This window comes from Polypterus senegalus, chromosome 11 (assembly GCF_016835505.1).
Source record: "Polypterus senegalus isolate Bchr_013 chromosome 11, ASM1683550v1, whole genome shotgun sequence".
In the NCBI taxonomy this organism is placed as follows: Eukaryota; Metazoa; Chordata; class Cladistia; order Polypteriformes; family Polypteridae; genus Polypterus; species Polypterus senegalus.
The window spans coordinates 73036145-73054908 of record NC_053164.1 but is presented as its reverse complement, the minus strand read 5'-3'; the positions used below and the strand labels follow the sequence as shown (position 1 = coordinate 73054908).

Below are 18764 nucleotides of genomic sequence, written 5' to 3'. Positions count from 1 at the left end.
CACCTCGGATCAAATTTTTCACACCAATAATTAGTCCATCATAGTTGGCAGACAATTCATACAAATCTAGTTGAGTTTATCCTTTTCCAATGTATTTCCCAAACATTTCTGTGACTTCGCTGCAATCAAGCTGAAGTGAACTCAGCATGGTTCTCTCATCACAAGTAATTTTCAGGAACCCTTGACAACACTAGTCATGCTGTTCCTCCTACTGTATGCTCTTTTCCATTACATCTATCATGCCATGTTGAGATCTTTAGCCTTGTTCATTTTCCTTGAGTATAGCGCTCATACATCACACTGGTGTCTAAAAACACTCCATGTTTTCAGTGACCGAGCATTCAATTAAATGAGAAGAACAGATAACATATATATGATCAAGATAATAAGTCAGAACCTCATAACTCGGTAATGAAGGCATTTTCATCATTAATACTATGCTATATGTTTTTACTGGTCTTGATCCCGACTCATTTACAACATGTTTAATGCTCACATGTGCATGGAACTCCTTTACCATTTGACAACTCTTTCTATGTTTAATTAGAAAAATTAAAGCTTGGATTGCCATTTTATTTATCTGAGCAGAAAGAAAGAAAGAAAGAAAGAAAGAAAGAAACACATCTTAAAAAACTGGCCTTGTTTCTTTTCAAAACTTAAAATGAAGTGTCTCTAAGTCCAGTAAGACAAAGGTTCATTAATGTGACACTCCATTAAGCTAGAGATCTCCCATTAATTAATCATGAAAAGGGGCAGCAAAATTTTATAAATAGATTTCTAAAATGATTATTCATTATCTTCACATGAATTCAAAATGAAGCCAACGGCTGCAGCAGAAACCCACGAGTTTCCTCACATGAAATGACAGAGCAATTAGAGCCAGATGAAATCCAGCATTCATGAAAGTCAACAGTATGTGACTTCCTAATGTGGAGTACATGAGGAAGACTTAAAACTTCAAACCCTATAAAGCTCCATTTTGTTCAAAACAGGTGGATTTTGCCTTTCAAGAAAATGAAAAAGCCTTGTAAAAATTGATTCTTTTTGTTATTCTGGTGCTTTTTTTCAAGCTAATAGGACTTTTCATTTGTGAAAGAGAGCAAGAATTTCCCCAAATGTAACAACACATGGGGGCAGAGGCATTATTGACCTAGGGTTTAAAGTAATTACATGATGACCGTTGACTAACTGATTTATATTAATGTAAACAAATTATTCACTATTATTTCCTCTCAGTAACTGAAAAATAAATATTGCTTAAAATCAATACTAAAAATAAAAAGTAAAAAAATATATATCATTACAATATGTAAAATTGAATATCTCCTTGGGATAAATAAAGTGTAATCTACCTATCTTTTTGACTGCATATCATTTCAAGATATTTTCATTTACACATAAACACATAACTTTTTTCTAACCTTTCAAGCCAAGTATAATTGAAAATCACTTTCTTAGGTTTCCAACCTTTGCTGTTATGATATTTATTTTTCTATCAGTAAATGATGGATACCCTGGTTAGTTAATAATACTTACGATGAATAATATTTAATGGACAAGTCAAATCAATTCAATCCTCACATCTCACAAACGCCCAATGCTTTCATTTTCCAAATCACACCCTACTTTTCTAGATTTATCACAGTTTTATAGGTTACCTTCATGAAATCAAACTGGCCAATTTAAGAATATTATTATTTCAGCATTCCTGTAAAACAAACTTTGTTTGTTTGTTTGTTCTTTTGTTTTCAAGTTACTACACATACAGTAAGTGGTCAGAATTTGCTATTGGTTATGCTTCTGTACTAATCCAGAATAAACCACTTAGGAGTAAATTCTGTCAGAAGGCATCTCATTCACTCCCAGACCATTCAGATATGTATCATCCAGTATGTTCTTTGACACTGTTAGTGACATTTTGGTTAATATGCTAACAGAAAATTTGAAGTCAATAAATATTGGCTTCAAAAACCCAATGAATGACAGAAACTAATTCTTTCCTGATTTGTTTTCAGCAATAAAATAATCTGTTAGTATCCCCGCTAACTGCATGTCTGTATCGTTATGTGCTTCCATCAACACATAATGTGTCGTACCATTGGAGGGATTTTTTTCATGCTTCCAAGTATTTTGAGCTGTGCCACATGAATGTAAGGCCAATGTGGACATCTCAAACACTACTGCCAGCTAAATAAAATTCATTTTGGAATGAACCTATGGAGAACCTCATTTTGTCGTCACTGTTGTGTGTGAGTGTGGTACCTTGTCCGAAGCTGGATCCTATCTCATGCCCAGAGCATGCAAGATAGGCATCAGCTCTCAGCAACGCTGATCTGGAATAGAGGTTTAGAGGTTTGGGCGGATAACTATAGCCATCTTCACTAAAACAGTAGAACAATTGTCTCATGTTTGTTTCTTTATTAGGGTTATGCATGACACTTTATTAAAAAACAATCTCACCATTATTTTACTACAAGTAAAACTGTTGTAACTGACAACTGATCGTTCACATTATCGTGCTGTCAAAGTGTGTATTTTTATTTTTAAACTAATGGGAGAATAGTGACTATAATTTTCAGCTTTTTTGTCATGAAAATGCAGCATGATTTTCACGACTTATTAAGTAATAGCCAATGGAGGGATGTAAACAACAATGGTGATTGCATGTGAGAACTCCCTGGGCATATAGCATAGCCGTAGTCCAAATGCTAACAGCTCAATGTCCAGGATGCAGATGCGTTCTTTAATCACAGTGTGATCCCTGTGGCACAATCACTCATTTACTAAGATTGTGAGCCTGCACTCTCTGCACTTTCCAGTCTCAGCCCATATTCTCTCCACCCACACATACTAAAAGCTGGTCATATCCACGACAGAGTTAGAAACAAGCTTGTGCAGCCATGTCTTAGTAAAGCATATTCAACTATTCTCGCAAAACTCCCTTTTGTACTGAACCAGCGCCACAAACTCATCTATCTTGTTATCTAGTGATCTAACATGGCCCATAATAACGGAGAGGAGATACGGCTTGTATCTTCTTCTTGCCTCATTCTTACTTCTTCTTTTTGTCTTCCTCCTTAACGCCAGAGGTATATCCAAAAAGATTTTTTTGTGCTCTGCTGCGTCTGACTTCAGTGCAAGAAACTGATCACGTGAGTAAACTAGGAACCAGTCCATGCTGCTTCCCATATTAATGGCACATTAGTGGCATTCAGACATACCAAAAAGTCACCACAAAAAGTAAAAATGCGATAAAAACTTTCTCAAACCTCATAGTTATAGCGGGTTCCACTTACAAAGACTAAATTACACTATACGATATTGCTAAGAAGACAAAAGCAGTTTAAAAAATACTAAAATACATAGACAAGACACAGAGCAGTTGTAACAAGCTGCTGCAAGGCTCACTCCTGCACAAACACAATTACTAACTACACAAAATTCTGTTGGAAAATTTACTGGGCAACATTAGTACAAAATCTTTGTTAAATGGAAGTGATAAAATATAATACATTATCAAAGGCTATGTCAAGGTGAGAAAGAAGGAGGAGAAGGTGGTGCTGTATATTTAAGACAACATTGAACTTAAATAATTAACATTGAAGAAGGTTACTTATTTGAGTCACTGTGCTACATTATTAAGGAAAGTTCAGAGATTTACTGACTAAGGTTTTCTAGAAGCCAGCTAAACTGACCATTTAGCTGTTTACTGGCAATTTTGTGGGGTTATCCAATTAGCCGGCTGCTCCCAAAATTTCTTTCTTCCATTATTCACAGTCCTAAGCCCCCTTTAGGTAATATACATTCCACTTGAATTATCTACCAACACCTCTGCGTCTTCTTCAGCTTCCCTCTTGATCTGTTTCCCATCACCTCCATCATGGTGTACCTCTTCAACCAATCATCTGCCTCTGCCTTTCGTACCACATGCTCATGCCACATTAATCGGTTTCTCCAAAACTCAACATCTATTGCCTTCACACCACATTTTTCTCTTAACTCGCCATTTATCTTCTTGTCACTCCATGACACTCCACACATCAATCTGATCATTCTCATCTCTATTCATTTCATTTCTCAATCCTACAAAGTATAATACTCCTCAGTCAGTTTTCACAACCTTTTCCTTTCAATGCCAGAGATGCTCCTTTAAAAGTCAAAACCGGTGACAGCTCCCTGAATTTCTTAATGCATTTCTCACCTTGACTGTCACTGCTGTGCCTGCACTTCCATCTACACTCAACATGTCACCTCAGTGGCAGAACTTCAATTCTTTCAATATTTAAAATTTCACTTACAAATTCTGATAATACAAACAATGGCAATATCTCTTTATGAAAGAAAAGTAATATGCAGCCAAGGAGATGTGATGACATGGGGTGATTTCAGCTTTCTAAATATTGGCTGTGAGATAACAGAAATAAATGATTTTCTGAGAAACAGTAGTTACGTCTGTTAATCTTCCAAAAAAATCATAGTCTTATCATTCGTAAATAAATAAATATCAATAATAATTAAGAAACAGAAAGACTTATTGGGGATGATAAATGTGAAACAAAAATTACTGCTACACTAAATAATTTGTGACCAGAACCAAAACAAAAAAAAAACAAAAATCAGGAGTGGTCTCCACTAGAGTTTCTCGTATACTGAGATATGGGGATGAATATTTGAGGAGTAAACCACAAGACAATGATTATATTTTTATATCATGTACATTAAAGAACCATCAACAGCAAATCAAATCAAATTAATAATATGTTGAACAATTATTATAAAAGTAAAGTTAAAATTGGACTCTGCAGCTGCATGTATAAAAGGTAAAGTATCACCTTTGGTTTACAGAAATAGCCCAAAAGTTGGCAGAAATCTACATTTTGTACCTAATAATAGTTTGCAAAATTTGGCTGATCTAATTGAAAGCGTTGAAGCTATTGTGTTTACACAAGCACACACACACACCGACATAATTCTAAAAATAATATTTTTGGACTCAGGGAGGTCTAAAACATCAAGATTCATCAGATTTTTTGCAGGATTCCAATACTTTCCCTATACTTTGTATACAAGAAAGTCAGGGAGGTCTAAAACGTCGAGATTCATTAAAATCTCAACATCAAATCTTTGGACGATTAAAATACTTTCCCTATACTTCGTATAAGAAAAAAAAGTAACAATGGTGCCACAGAATGAATAAAGGCATAATTGAAAGCCCAACAAAAAGACCACATTACAGGAATGTTAAAGGGAGCAAAAACATAAAATTACAGATAAGGACCAAATGAAAGGTTAATACAAACAAATGAATACCACAGACACAAATAAAACAAATCTTTCAGTACTACTTTGATAAAAATAATAGACCATAATTTTAAAAAAGCTCAGCAAATCAAGAAAGAATATTGAAGAATAATGGGGCAAGACAAAAGAACAGAATACGTATTTCAAAAAAATTTTGCAAAAGAAGATATAAATGTAATATCTTAGACTGAAGCACAAACATGCTCTGTGTTTAAGGGTTTTAAAATTAAAGGAAAAGTTGCCTTGAGGACTAACTCTGGGCTTGATGGGATATTTCCATAGTTCTTGAAAGATATCACTGATACATTAATTCTAGCAATTTTGTCTAACGAGAGAAGTAACTGGTGACTGGATATTTACTAATATTGCTCCATTGAAAAATAAATGTACGAAGATTGAGCACATTAACAGTAGTCCTGGTTCAAACCTTGGTCTGGTCATTTTCTGTGCAGAGTTTGTGTTTTTCTGTATGACTTGTTCCTTTGGATGATTTGTTGTTTTTCCTCACATACTGTTAGTGTAATTGGCGTGTCTGTATTGTATCAGAGATACTGGGCCAGATTAACTAAGTGACTAAATCACTAAATGAGTTGTAATGGACTGAACAAAATTCCTCATATTTGTAAAATGTCATACAGTATGTTCCTATAAATCTGACATTAAATAGGTGATTTGAGTAAATTTCTAATACATTTTTGGTGTTAACAGACCATAATCCATAGCAGGTCTCAAGTTTTTCTATTTTCTTATGTGCCATTTATCTTCATCACTCACAGGTATTTGTCTTCAGCTTTGTAAATGTCTATTAAAACTTTGGCACACTCTCTTGGATATGTCTAAATAAAGTGGTTAGATTTAAAAAAACTCTCAATCTTTTGAATTGCTTTTGATTGAGCCTCTCATTATGAGCTACTATAATCAAGGAAGGAGAGCCATGAAGTAGCTGTGATTTATTTGATGTCCTTGAGTCAGAGAGGAAAATGCAGTTCTTGTGCTATCTTGTGTACTCAAATTCTGAAATTTCACTGTTAAAAAGAAGTTTTTTCATGTTTATATATATTTTTTACTTTATGTCTTTAATACTGCCAGGACTTTAATGAAGAGTTTTAACAAGTAACTATTATGACTGTTGGGTTTCCTCATTCCACAGTTAAAGTGGTTTTAACTATGATGGAAAAATAGATTTCTCTGCTCATCTCTCTTAACAACAGGGGATCTTATTGAAACTGTACAATGAAGTGCTGTACCAGATACTGAAGCATTTCATCAGTAAACCTTTGGTTGTTGAAACATATTTGTACACGTGAATAAAATAATTTGCTGATATCATTGTGAGGTTATTATCTTGGCATCTTACTTCTATGTCTTTAAACTCATTTCTGTAGGCCACATCATCATTGTTGTCATTGTTTTAATAGCAGGCCTTCATCAAACATAGGAGCTGAACTGGTACGGTGTCTAGCCCTAATGGCCTCCTGTGTCTAAGGAGAGCTTAGAGTAAATATTTGCAAAAATTCTTACTGTCACTTCTCAGAAATTTGCTCAGGATGACGTTCCTCCGCAGCCACTTGTCTTTGCTGAGATGGCAGTAGTGGAGCTTCAGCTCAAGGCCTTTGGACCACAGAGCAGCACATTCAAGCCAATGCAGATAAAGATGAACTCCTTTTAGTAGAGTGGTAGGTTGGGTTTCTACTTATGTTTCTACCTATAGTTACATGTTTATTGCCATCTGCGCTTTTTCTTTTTCGCTCTTCTATTTAATGCAATCTATACACCTGTACAGTTCTGGTTTGCATAATGTACATTAAGCCACTCTTATTCATTGTATTTATTTATTTTACTTCATCTTATTGTTTTATTCCTTGTATATATTTCACAGCTTCCACATCTACCCCTGCAACAGTGGCAGAGGAATTTCATTGTGCTCCAGCAGTGCATGTGACAATAAAGACCTAATCTAATTTTAAGATTAAGTTACTATCTATGAGGTTTCCCCTCCACTGAGCAAATCTGTTATGCAGACAGAAGTGTCCCTTTAAAATCTATTCGATAGATAGATAGATAGATAGATAGATAGATAGATAGATAGATAGATAGATAGATAGATAGATAGATAGATAGCTGAAAGGACTGTTACAGTAAGTAATCTGAAGGCCCCTAGGTAAAGTCCTGCTTCTACCATCTCGGGAAGGATGAGATGAGCTTATGGGAGGAAGGCGTCAGTCTGAGTGAATTCCTCAGCATAGACACTTATTTAATGGGTCCATACAGTGTGGAACGGGACCCGGACACAGACAGACGGACAACGGTTTATCACCCAGCACACCCATTTATTCAGCCAACTATATACAATACGTACAAACAGTTCAGTGCACGTCCCAGTGCCTCCAGCACCAATTCCCCCAAAGTCTGGGCCTCTCACAGTCTTTCTTGCCCTTCTTCTGGCCGCCTCCAGTCCTCTCTCCAGCTCCGTCCTCTTCCACCCGACTTCTGCTCTTGAATGCAGGGAGGCGGCCCCTTTTATCACACCCCGGATGGGCTCCAGCTGCTTCCCGGCATTCCTCCGCGGACACGCCCCAGTGTGGCGGAAGTGCCGGCTGTGCACCTGGAAGCCCTCCGGGTGTCCCCTGTCTTCTTCCCCCCAGCACTTCCTGGTGTGGCGGAAGTGCTGGGCTCCAGGGTTCTTCAGGCACCGGGGCACCGCCTGGCGGTGGCCACGGGCCCCTACAGGATTGGGCTTCCAAGCCCCTTACCCGAGGCCACCAACAAAACCAAGGCGGTCGCCCCCTTGTGGTCAGGAGGAGACACCAGCCCTCCTCCAGTCCCCTCAGGCATCCCGGCTAGGCTCCACCCCCAGCCTCCTGTGACAACAGTCAGAAGATTTTAAGAAGCCAGGCACAGTGAACGGGTACTAAGACCTATATTCATAAGCCTAGTAACCATTTTGCAAAGAATTATGACAACATAAATATTGAAAGATAACCTCGAAAGATATCTGAAATAAATGTAATTTTATATTAATGAATCATAACAGAGAAAATTTCATTTTTATGTTGATCATATTGACCTGATAGGGTAGAGTCTTCAAAGACATGCTGGCCAGTAACCTTCATTTAGCTTGCTGCATTGTAGCACATTATCCCTTGTCACGCACGAGCGCATCGGGAGCAGTTGAAGAACCTGACGCGTACCGCGGTACAGCCAGCCAGGGGACGAAGGCAGCGTACTAACCTCTCTCTCTCTCTCGTTTCATAGAAAAGACGAAGCGACGCCGCCATAAACCAGCCCGGAGTATAAACAGAACTGCACTTCCGGGTTCCTTTCTTCCCTCTGGTCCCCCAATGATGACGTCATCCTCCCATACACCACCATGTCTTCCCAGCAACCATCACGCCTGATTTCCAGTCCGCCCCTTTATAGTGTCCCTCCAAACCCTCCATTTTGTCTTATGATTTTCATGCATTTTTGTCTGAAGAGAAAGACCTTATTTTTTGTTACAGTATACGGGGCTCAAAACTCCAAACCCTTTACGAGTCTCTTGTGCTTGAATGAATAAAGTTCAAATGGGAATGTGTTGCCAGTTTAAAATAGGTAACCAAAAGCGTTACTTAGAGACATGGAACTTTAAAATGGTCCTGGAAGTGTTTTAAGAGTTTTAACATGAAGTGACTGCTGCTACAGGTCAGATACTTGGCAACCTAGAGACTCAGAGAATAGAATTTGTGGTAATGAAGAAGAGACCATAGTAGAGGGAAGCTATGGAAGAAAGAAGTGTGTTTTGTGGTTTTCGAGACAGAAGAAATTACACCCCTGTGCAAGAAGGCCCATTTTGGCAACAGGTTCTCATTCTCTTTTGTTCTACTTATATACATAACCGAATGTTCTCATCCGCAGCTCACTTCACAGATAATAGCCAAATCCATAGGAATTTTGATCTGTAACAGGAGCTCCAGTTTCACTTACAAATGTGTCACCAACAATAGCCTTGTATCTGGTCCCTCCTAGTAAGTTCAATATTAAACAACAGGCCTCTTGCCAGTCTAAGAATCTTATTTATTGCATTTCTTATAGGAAGTGCCCAGCCATCTACAAACTGTAGATGAAACAGGGAAATGGCTAGCAGACCATTTCAGGGAGCACTTACGAGCTGTTAAGATAAAAGACTTCACAAAACCTATTCCAGAGCACTTCACAGCCTTTAATCATAGCCACACCAATTTCTTTGTTTGTGTTTTTCCACAGGGGCTTCAAAGACACTTTTCAAAGAAAAAGAGAAAAAGCTGAGCTCATTCTCAGTCTGGAATTACATATTTCTCCAGCTTTTTTTAATCTCTCGCTTTATCACCTGTTCTCACCTTTTCTCCTTTCATCTGCCTTCACGTAACTGCTAGGTTAGATGTCCGTGGACTTGTTTTAAATGATGGCTCACTGCCTTGTCTCACGTGGCATTGTAAAAACAATATTTGTCCTTTATTTCTGGCCCTGGGGGTGGTTAAATGTCTTTCTCACAGGACGTATAACGCTGCTCGCATTGTGAAGGGGGGGCAGCTGCTGTTGTGCTGCCCGTCGATCATTTTAAAGCCTGTACAGCCGCTGTCCTTTTTGTCACTTCGTGTCTCTGCTGCTCGCGTTGTGAAGAGGGGGGTTAGGGTGACTGAACGCACGCAAGGAGACGTGGTCGGATCATCTGCTGCGAGCTGCGTGTTTTGCTTGTCGCTTGTCATTCTTTTAAGAGCTGGGAGCAAGTTAAAGTGTCTCTTCAAATTGTCTTCTGAGAAGATCACGTCTCATCTCCCTAGTCTGCCTCCACAAGATTTTTTTTATAATAGAGAGATATATAGATATCGATATATAGTGAAATATAAATATATAGGATATGCGCACACTCACACATATGCAAAGACATGCAAATCACCATCCTTTTGAATTACCTCAGATATCTTCTGCAGAGACGGCACAAAGTAATCATCACAGACGATTGCCAAGGCATAGAACATGTACACAGCCTGCAAGACAAAAATCAGAGATTTGTACAAATTAGTTTTTACTCTTCAATTTCCTGCAGTTACAGTACATCTCTAAATTCACTTGTTTAAACTCTTTTTGTCACCTAATCTTTAACTGGACAAGTCCAATGTCTTGACTTCATTTATTCTGCAAGAAATTCTCTCACCCCCGAGGGGATTCATTCGTGATTCCAGTAAAATGAGTTAAGAAAGTGGTCAATATTGCCAATAATGTATTACCTTTATTTACTCCAGCACATATTTTTCTAGGCCTAGAATATGTCATTCACAAGACTGAGTCAATGAATGTTTGCAAACAGCCTGCTACTGCCTGGTATGAAGTTATTCAGAGGATAGGTGTTATTAGAAGAAGTGGCTGTTCATACTTTAGAACAAGTACTATTGTTATGAACCTACAATATGGCATGAAAAGAGAAGAATGCTCCAAGTAAAACAATAAACATTAATTTATAATATAATAGTTATGATCATGTAAATCATATTCTCAAACATGTAGTGATTAAATGAACAGCTATTGTAAGATCAGATCAAAGTAAAACTTAGGATGTAAAGATTAGGATTACCTACCCTTTTCTTTACAATCTAGGTTTATATGTGCTCATTTATACGACCAAGATACAGTATGTATGTACCAACTATCATGACTGGATTCAGGCATGAGAATGAAAATGTATAATGTTAATATTTTTCTGAAATTACTTGAAATTTTACAAAATAAGTCAATCATCTGTACACCGGTATTGTGCAGGAAGGTTTAATGACTCTACCAAAGTCATAAAGTAAGCCTTAGAGGTTGCAGTCAGGATCTTGCTGTGTTTAAACACTGTTTTGAGCTAATGTATATGCTGTATTAGATTAGATTAGATAGACCTTTATTTTTCCCCAGGGGGACAAATATTTCTTTTATGTGCCTGAATGATTTGCTTTTGATTCTTATTGTGCATTGTTTACACACATTTCCACAGTCTGCATATCATGTGTGGATAACATGATTAAGAAGAGTGACCCGACATTTGCGCGATAGACATATGAACGCCGACAAAATAGCGGCCATTAAAACACGGCGTCAAAATCACGCCGACAAAATTGCGCAGACAAAATCGCCCAGACAAAATCTCTAAAGTTTGATTAAATATGAATTACTAGTTTAAAGCATCCTTCTATATAAATGCGGTCGGGTCCTTCCGTCCCGTGAGTGCCATGCAAGCGGGGAGTTTCACACACGCCCCATCCATTTTCCAATGCACGATGGGATTTGTAGTTTCATTTTTCCAGGTAAAAGATGATTTTCTACTCCAGACTGTGCGATATCTTCTTCTTCTTTCTTACTATATAAAAGCGGTTGGGATTGTCCTTCTGTCCCGTGAATGGAAAGCATAGCGGTATTCCGCTTATCACAGACTTACTACTTGGAGCTTGCGGTACGAAGCGACATGATGTGAGCAGAGTTCTGGTGCTCCCATCGTTCCCTTGCTTTTGTGCGCGATGCGCTGGAAAAATAGACAAAATTAAGTCTCTGGAAATAATTAATGTTGATGGAGTACAAATGCCTCACGGCGCAGTAAATATCAGGGGGTTCAAAAGGGCGACCTCAATATAAAAAAAAAGTTTAAATTTCATCACAAAAATAACATTAATTACGAGTATTAAAGTAATACCGCTCAAATGCAATATAACCAAATTAATGAGTTTGTGTAAAATATCAAATTGATCTACATATTGAATTGCCTTAAGAAGTGGTCAATTTAAAAGTCGGTCGTCTTAAAAGGTGGGTGAGCCTAGTATATAATAATGTTTATTTTAGAAGTCAATATTATGAGACACAGCAAGCAGATAGTCCTGCATATGTAGGAAGAATTGCAGCAAGACGTCTTGATAGTTGAGCATATTTAGACTTGCTGGCTGCCTGACTGCTGGTAATTCCGCTTTGTATACGACGCGTTATGCCAACCCTCGACTGAGTTATTTGTTCGCAGCATGCCATCAGCACGGCACGCAGATAGTCCTTAAGATCACACCCTGCATATGTAGGAAGAATTGCAGCAGGACGTCTTGATAGTTGAGCGTATTTAGACTTGCTGGCTGCCTGACTGCTGGTAATTCCGCTTTGTATACGACGCATTATGCCAACCCTCGACTGAGTTATTTGTTTGCGGCATGCCATCAGCTGTTATAACAGTTATAACCTAGCACATAATGCGTACATAATGCGCACGTACACGTCCAACTCCATTGGCCTCTCTCGCGATTTTGTCGTGGCAGTTTTGTCGGCGCACATTTGTCGAAAACCAGTTAGTGAGTTTGTCGGCGCTCATTTGTCCATCGCGGTTTTGTTGGCACTCATATGTCTATTGCACTTTTGTCAGTGAACCATTAAGAAGTACCAGGGAGTTGTGCAGAGATACAGTGTTGCTATACATGAACAAGGATGTTGGAAGGATACACTACAAGTGACATTTTTTGTACATAAACACATTAGTTGCAGTGCTTGCTTTATGAACATTCCTCAAGCCATAGGAAAGTGAAAATGAACATTTGCCGAAAAAATATAAAAATTAAATGACCTTTAGAACCTTGACATGGAAATTTCAATTGATAATGAGTTTTGGTATTTATTTTGGTTTAACATTTAGTTTTTAAATATCAGGTTATGACCTAGGAATAGTAGGATTGACTATGAACTAATCTGAGTCTGAGTATATTAAAACGATAAATATCGATCTTATGGCCTACTCATGTACTCATCGGTTATATTAAGCCAGCTACAAGTTAACACATTGCCTACCGGGCCTTTACCAGGATTATCTAAATTTAAACTGTATTGTGACTTGTCCCTGTATGAAAGAGCTTAGGCATGTGTGAGTGTATTCTTTACAATGGAACGACACATTTTCAGGGTTTTGTTCCTGACGGAATAGGCTCTTGCTTGTTCCCCTCTGATCAAGACTATGCAAGTTTGATGATGAATGGGTGGATGAATATGTTCCTTTTGTTTAAGTTCCTTTTGTAAACTATTTGGAAATGTCTTGTTAAACAATACCACATGTAACACTTGTGTAAATTTATAAGAGATAAATATACAACAGAATCTGAGCATCCCAATTTGATTCTATTTTTGGCAACTACCATGTGATGTACTCACATATAGAATTGAAGCTTTATAATTGTCCTCTGCAGTGGTCAGTTAGAGGATATAGTAACATCTGCAGGCTGGGTTTGTGAAGGAAATTCTGCTTAGGCATCTGTGGGCTGTCAAAACTGGCAAAGCCAGGAGGAGCAGTTGGGTATATATCTGGCATGAACAACATCACTAGATGGGACTGGAAAGCACACACTTATTTGGAAGCACTTCTCCACTGCTAAGGTCCATTGGCCTGAATGTATGGCTGCCGGTGAGCCTCGGGAAGGATCCCAGCTTGGATTCCCTCATGGAGCTGTGGAATGGGTGGCAGATGGTGTTGTAACTGATTCATGGTGAGCAGTATGAGACAGAACCAGAGGTGTGTATGCGCAGGCTGAGGATGAGGCAGAAAGAAACACAGGGAGCTGTGGTAGATCAGAGTGGGATTGAAGAGTGCCTGAGGAACGTGATGGATGAATAATCAACTACATTTTTAACTGCTACCTACCACTGATTCTAAAGTGTGGCAAGTCCATTTCTAATTCTTTCACCTGCCCTGCTTTCACTACAATGTATATTACTTAAAAAGTATTACAGAAGACTGCCATGTACACTTTTCCAAAAAGCAAAAGGAATAAAAAACAGTGCTGAAATCAACAGTAATTACAGCAGTTCTTGAAGTGGATGCCCACCGGTACTCTGTACTGGCATTTATCAATTTTGCCATGTTTAAAGAGTTTGTAGTCAGCCAAATTCACAATTCGCAGTGCTGGTGCTTGTCACAAACTTGCAGTACTATAATACTAAATTTATTAAATGGCTGATAATGAAGCATGGGAGAGGAGCCCCTCCATCAGTGTACAAGTCTAATATGCATCCATCCATCCATCTGCAATTTGAGTACTGCCTCTTATTCCCCATTTTAATCTTAAAAATGTATTCTGCACCATGTTTGTCACATTTAAGTACTTCACAGCCTGGATGTCTTGTGCAATAAATTGGAAAATCGTATTTGTGGGACTCACATTCTTTTTCACAGAGGCTCTCCCGACATGAAAAAAACAGTAAACACTAAAATAATAAAAAATGTAATTTTTAAGACATACAGTAGCTTCATTATTCCTCCATATTATGCCCATACTCTGCTGGACACCTTATGACAGCTAAAGTATTTTATTTGAATTGGTATCTGTTATAATCAGAATTACGATGCAGTAAATTTCTTCAGTTTTACTGGTAAAACTGCACTAACAACTGTGCCAGTTTAGTATTTGAATAGTCAAGGGCAGCAATTTTGAAGTTTCACAACAGATCAGAACATTGAGATGAGAGAGATACAGATATACGACATACAAAGAGCAGTTTGAATCCTTAAACAAATGGGATGTCATTGACCTGTAATAAGGACAGGAATTCAAACGAAATGTTGGGGTGCCAACCAGGCCAGCTTGTTTACTCAAAAAGGATTTTTAACAAAAATAATAAGCAATAGGTGGCACAAAGACATACACAATGTAAATAACCATTGGCTAATGTAAGGTTTCTGTATGCTGTGGTCAACATCTGTCGTGCAGGTTGCTCATCTCCCAAATGAGGTGCCACCTTCTGGGTGTACCCTGTTTTTACAGTTCCTGGAGTGGAAGGGGCAGGTCAATTGCTCTTATTGGGCATCTTCTACTGAGCTGTATATGGAAAAGAAGACAAGGTGGTTAGCGATTGTGACCCATGGTGTCCCGCAGTGGTAGTGTTTACCTTTCACAAGCCCAGAAGGTGACCTTCTAATGTGCATGTGTGACACAGTACTTTTATTGTTTTACAAAGTCCATCCATCCATTATCCAACCCGTTATACTGTATCCTAACTACAGGGTCACGGGCATCTGCTGGAGCCAATCCCAGCCAACACAGGGCGCAAAGCAGGAAACAAACCCCGGGCAGGACACACACACTCGCACACACACACACACCAAGCACAGACTAGGGACAATTTAGAATCGCCAATGCACCTAACCTACATGTCTTTGGACTGTGGGAGGAAACCGGAGCACCCGGAGGAAACCCACGCAGACAAAGGGAGAACATGCAAACTCCACGCAGGGAGGACCCGGGAAGTGAACCCAGGTTTCTTAACTGCGAGGCATGTTTTAAAAAGTCAAATTACTAAATGTCTAAGGACATTTTGCCACTGTTAAAGGCCACCTCACCCTGTTCTCTCTCCACGTAAAGTATAGTTGAGATTTTCCAGTCCATGATTTGTTTGTTGGCCAACTTTTTGAGATCCTCTCTCCACCACATTGATACTCAGGACTACTTTTGGATGCAAAGTCTCTTCTAGCTTCCTGCAGAAGTGCAGATTCTTTAAGTCCTGCTCAGTAGTACTTTGACTTCTACAACCACCCTCTTTACAAGTACTTCCTGGAGATCCCCCTCAAACATGCTTCTCCTTCCTCACCTCCTTCTTCCAGAAGTACAGGATGGCCATGGTAATTGAGACAGTACTGTTTAAGTTACCTGGGCTACATGGTGTCAAGGCACTGGACAGTACACCTGCATAAAGACATGGCAGAGGCAGGACCCTGCTAAATTGTTCATTTTAAACCAGGTAGCCGGCTCTACTCTGGCTTTAAGTCCTCTGCAGTAAACACCGAAGGTAGCTGGCCTGACCTGTTCAATTAGTGTTTTTATCCACAGGCGCCTATAGTATTAACATTTAAAATCCAACTGAATTACTTAAGGACATCTTCTGTATTCATTTAGGCCACTGTATTGTCACTCATACTTTATGCTTTGGTGCATTTATCCTGCCTTTCCATTTATTAGGCACCATCCATCTCTGCTTCCAAAACTGTTCTCCATATTTTCTAAAATAATGCTCATACTACAATATTTCCACCATCACAGGTTTACAGTGGAAAAATTGTGAACAAGCTGGTGGGAATTTGATGACTTGTGCTGCTTAAGTCGCTTAGCATTTAGGACAAAACTTTTTGATTTGGTTGCATCAGATTATGAGAATTTCTGCCAGATCTGAAATGTTTTGGAAACAGGTTAAGCATGTTTGTCTACTTTGCACCATTTTATTTCTTTGTTTTTCATTTTGTGTGGTTTGACTTTTGATTCACATTAACATGTCATATTGGGCAAACATGCCCTTATGATCTCATAGTGCTATAGCCATTTTGGATCCTTGCAAACAATTTAAAATCAACATGTAACAACAGAGTTGCCATTTTTCCTCTGTAAAAGCAGGTATTCAAGAAAGATTGCCAACTTTTTTTGGTCTTCTCTGGAGTCAGGAAAAAACAGTGTAAATATTATTAATGTTTATAAGTTGGCAACAAAAACAGGACAACCAAAACAAAAGGACAAAATAAGCTTGAAGTTGTATCAAAACAAAAGTCTAAATGCCACATAAGATATGGTCAGGGAAAGGTGCAAACAAAAGGTCTCTAAACATTCTGAACAATGATCTAGCACACAAGCTTGGTCTTAAATACGATGCCCATGATGATAGAACATGCATGTATAGTCACAACCCCAAGCAAAATCATGCCACCTACTGACAAGCAGTGTCATCATGATCAAAAGCCAAGGTATGGGAATGTATGGCAAGCCAAATTAACATTTAGAGATATCTCAAAATGAATTTTGGATATCTTAAAATGTAATTTACTTTTTAAGATATCTGAAACTCGCTTTGAGATATCTTAAAACAATTTCCTTTACATTTTAAGATATCTGCAATACATTTTGAGATATCGCAAATGTATTTCAAGATATCTCAAATACAGTTTCAGATATCTCAAAATAAATGTGTCTGCATTTCAAGATATCTCAAATGAATTTTCAGATATCTTAAATTGACCTTTCATGCATTTTAAGATATCTTAAATGCATTTCAAGATATCTCAAAATCATTTCCTGTAAAATTGCCTATTATTTCAATGGGACTACTTGTTTATTATAAGATATCTTAAAATGTATTTGAGATATCTTGAAATGTGCAGGAAGTCATTTTAAGATATCTTGAAATGTATTTGAGATATCTGAAAATGGACAGGAAGCTGTTTTAAGATATCTGGAAATGTATTTGAAATATCTTAAATTGTATTGTAGATATCTGAAAATGCTATTGAGATATCTTGAAATAATTGAGTGTCCTTTTAAAGATATCTTAAAATGCATTTTAGATATCTTGAAATACAATTTGAGATATCTTGAAATACATTGTTAGATATCTGAAATGGAGCAGAGACCCATTTTAAGATATCATGAAATTAATTTTAGATATCTAAAAATGTATTTCAGATATCTGAAAAAAAATGAATTTCAAGATATCTTGAATGCTTTTAAGATATCTAAATTATATTTCGAGATATCTCAAAATAACTTCCTTCTCATTTTAAGATATCCCAAATTCATTTTGAGATATCTGAAATGCATTTTCAGATATCTTAAAATGACTTCCTGAAAATTTCAAGATATCTCAAATACATTTCAAGATATCTTAAAATAACTTCCTGTGTATTTCAAGATATCTCAAATTCATTTTGGGATATCTCGAAATAGACAGGAAGTCCCATTGAAAGAATAGGAAATGTTACAGGAAGTGATTTTGAGATATCTCAAAATGTATTTGAGATATCTTGAAATGCACAGGAAGTTATTTTAAGATATCTCGAAATGTATTTGCGATATCTCAAAATGCACAGGAACGTATTTCAAGATATCTCGAATTGCATTAAAGATATCTTAAAATGCATTTCAGATATTTCAAAATGTACAGCATATCATTTCAAGATATCTTGAAATCTATTTAAGATATCATAAAATGCTTTTTAGATATCTTAAAATAGATGCATTTTTAGATATCTGTAAGTCAATTTGAGATATCTAAAATGCATTTCCAGATATCTTAAAATCCATTTTGAGATATCTCTAAATGTTAATTCGGCTTGCCATAGGAATGATGACATGACCACTGTACAATGTTCGAGTGGCAAAAGATAAACAAGCAAAATGTAAGTGAAATATAAAAGCACTAAAACATCATGAAGCATTAAAATTGTGATAGTTTCATATATATTACATTCTTTTTTACTTTTGTTTTTACTTGCCAGAACATATACTATATAATATTTATGTCACTTTTTCTAAAGGCCCTCATTGTAGAATGCCTTGGATAGTATAAATCCACAAGAATCATCTTACATAGGAGTCACAGTCTTACTGTGGATTTAGAAAATATTTAGACTCCTTCACTTTCTGCACACTTTACTGTTTTGTGGATTTAATTTTAAATGGATAATCTTTCCA

The 18764-nt window shown here is 37.4% G+C and overlaps 1 protein-coding gene across 1 annotated transcript in view; it reads right to left on the bottom strand.

Moving 5' to 3' along the window:
- Nucleotides 1-18764, bottom strand: part of LOC120539192 (sodium/potassium/calcium exchanger 3-like) — a 388417-nt gene that overhangs the window by 123606 nt on the left and 246047 nt on the right. Inside the window, exon 4 of the mRNA XM_039769038.1 lies at nt 10233-10307. Within this exon, the coding sequence (XP_039624972.1) occupies nt 10233-10307 (75 nt within the window). The remainder of the gene's footprint in view (nt 1-10232; nt 10308-18764) is intronic.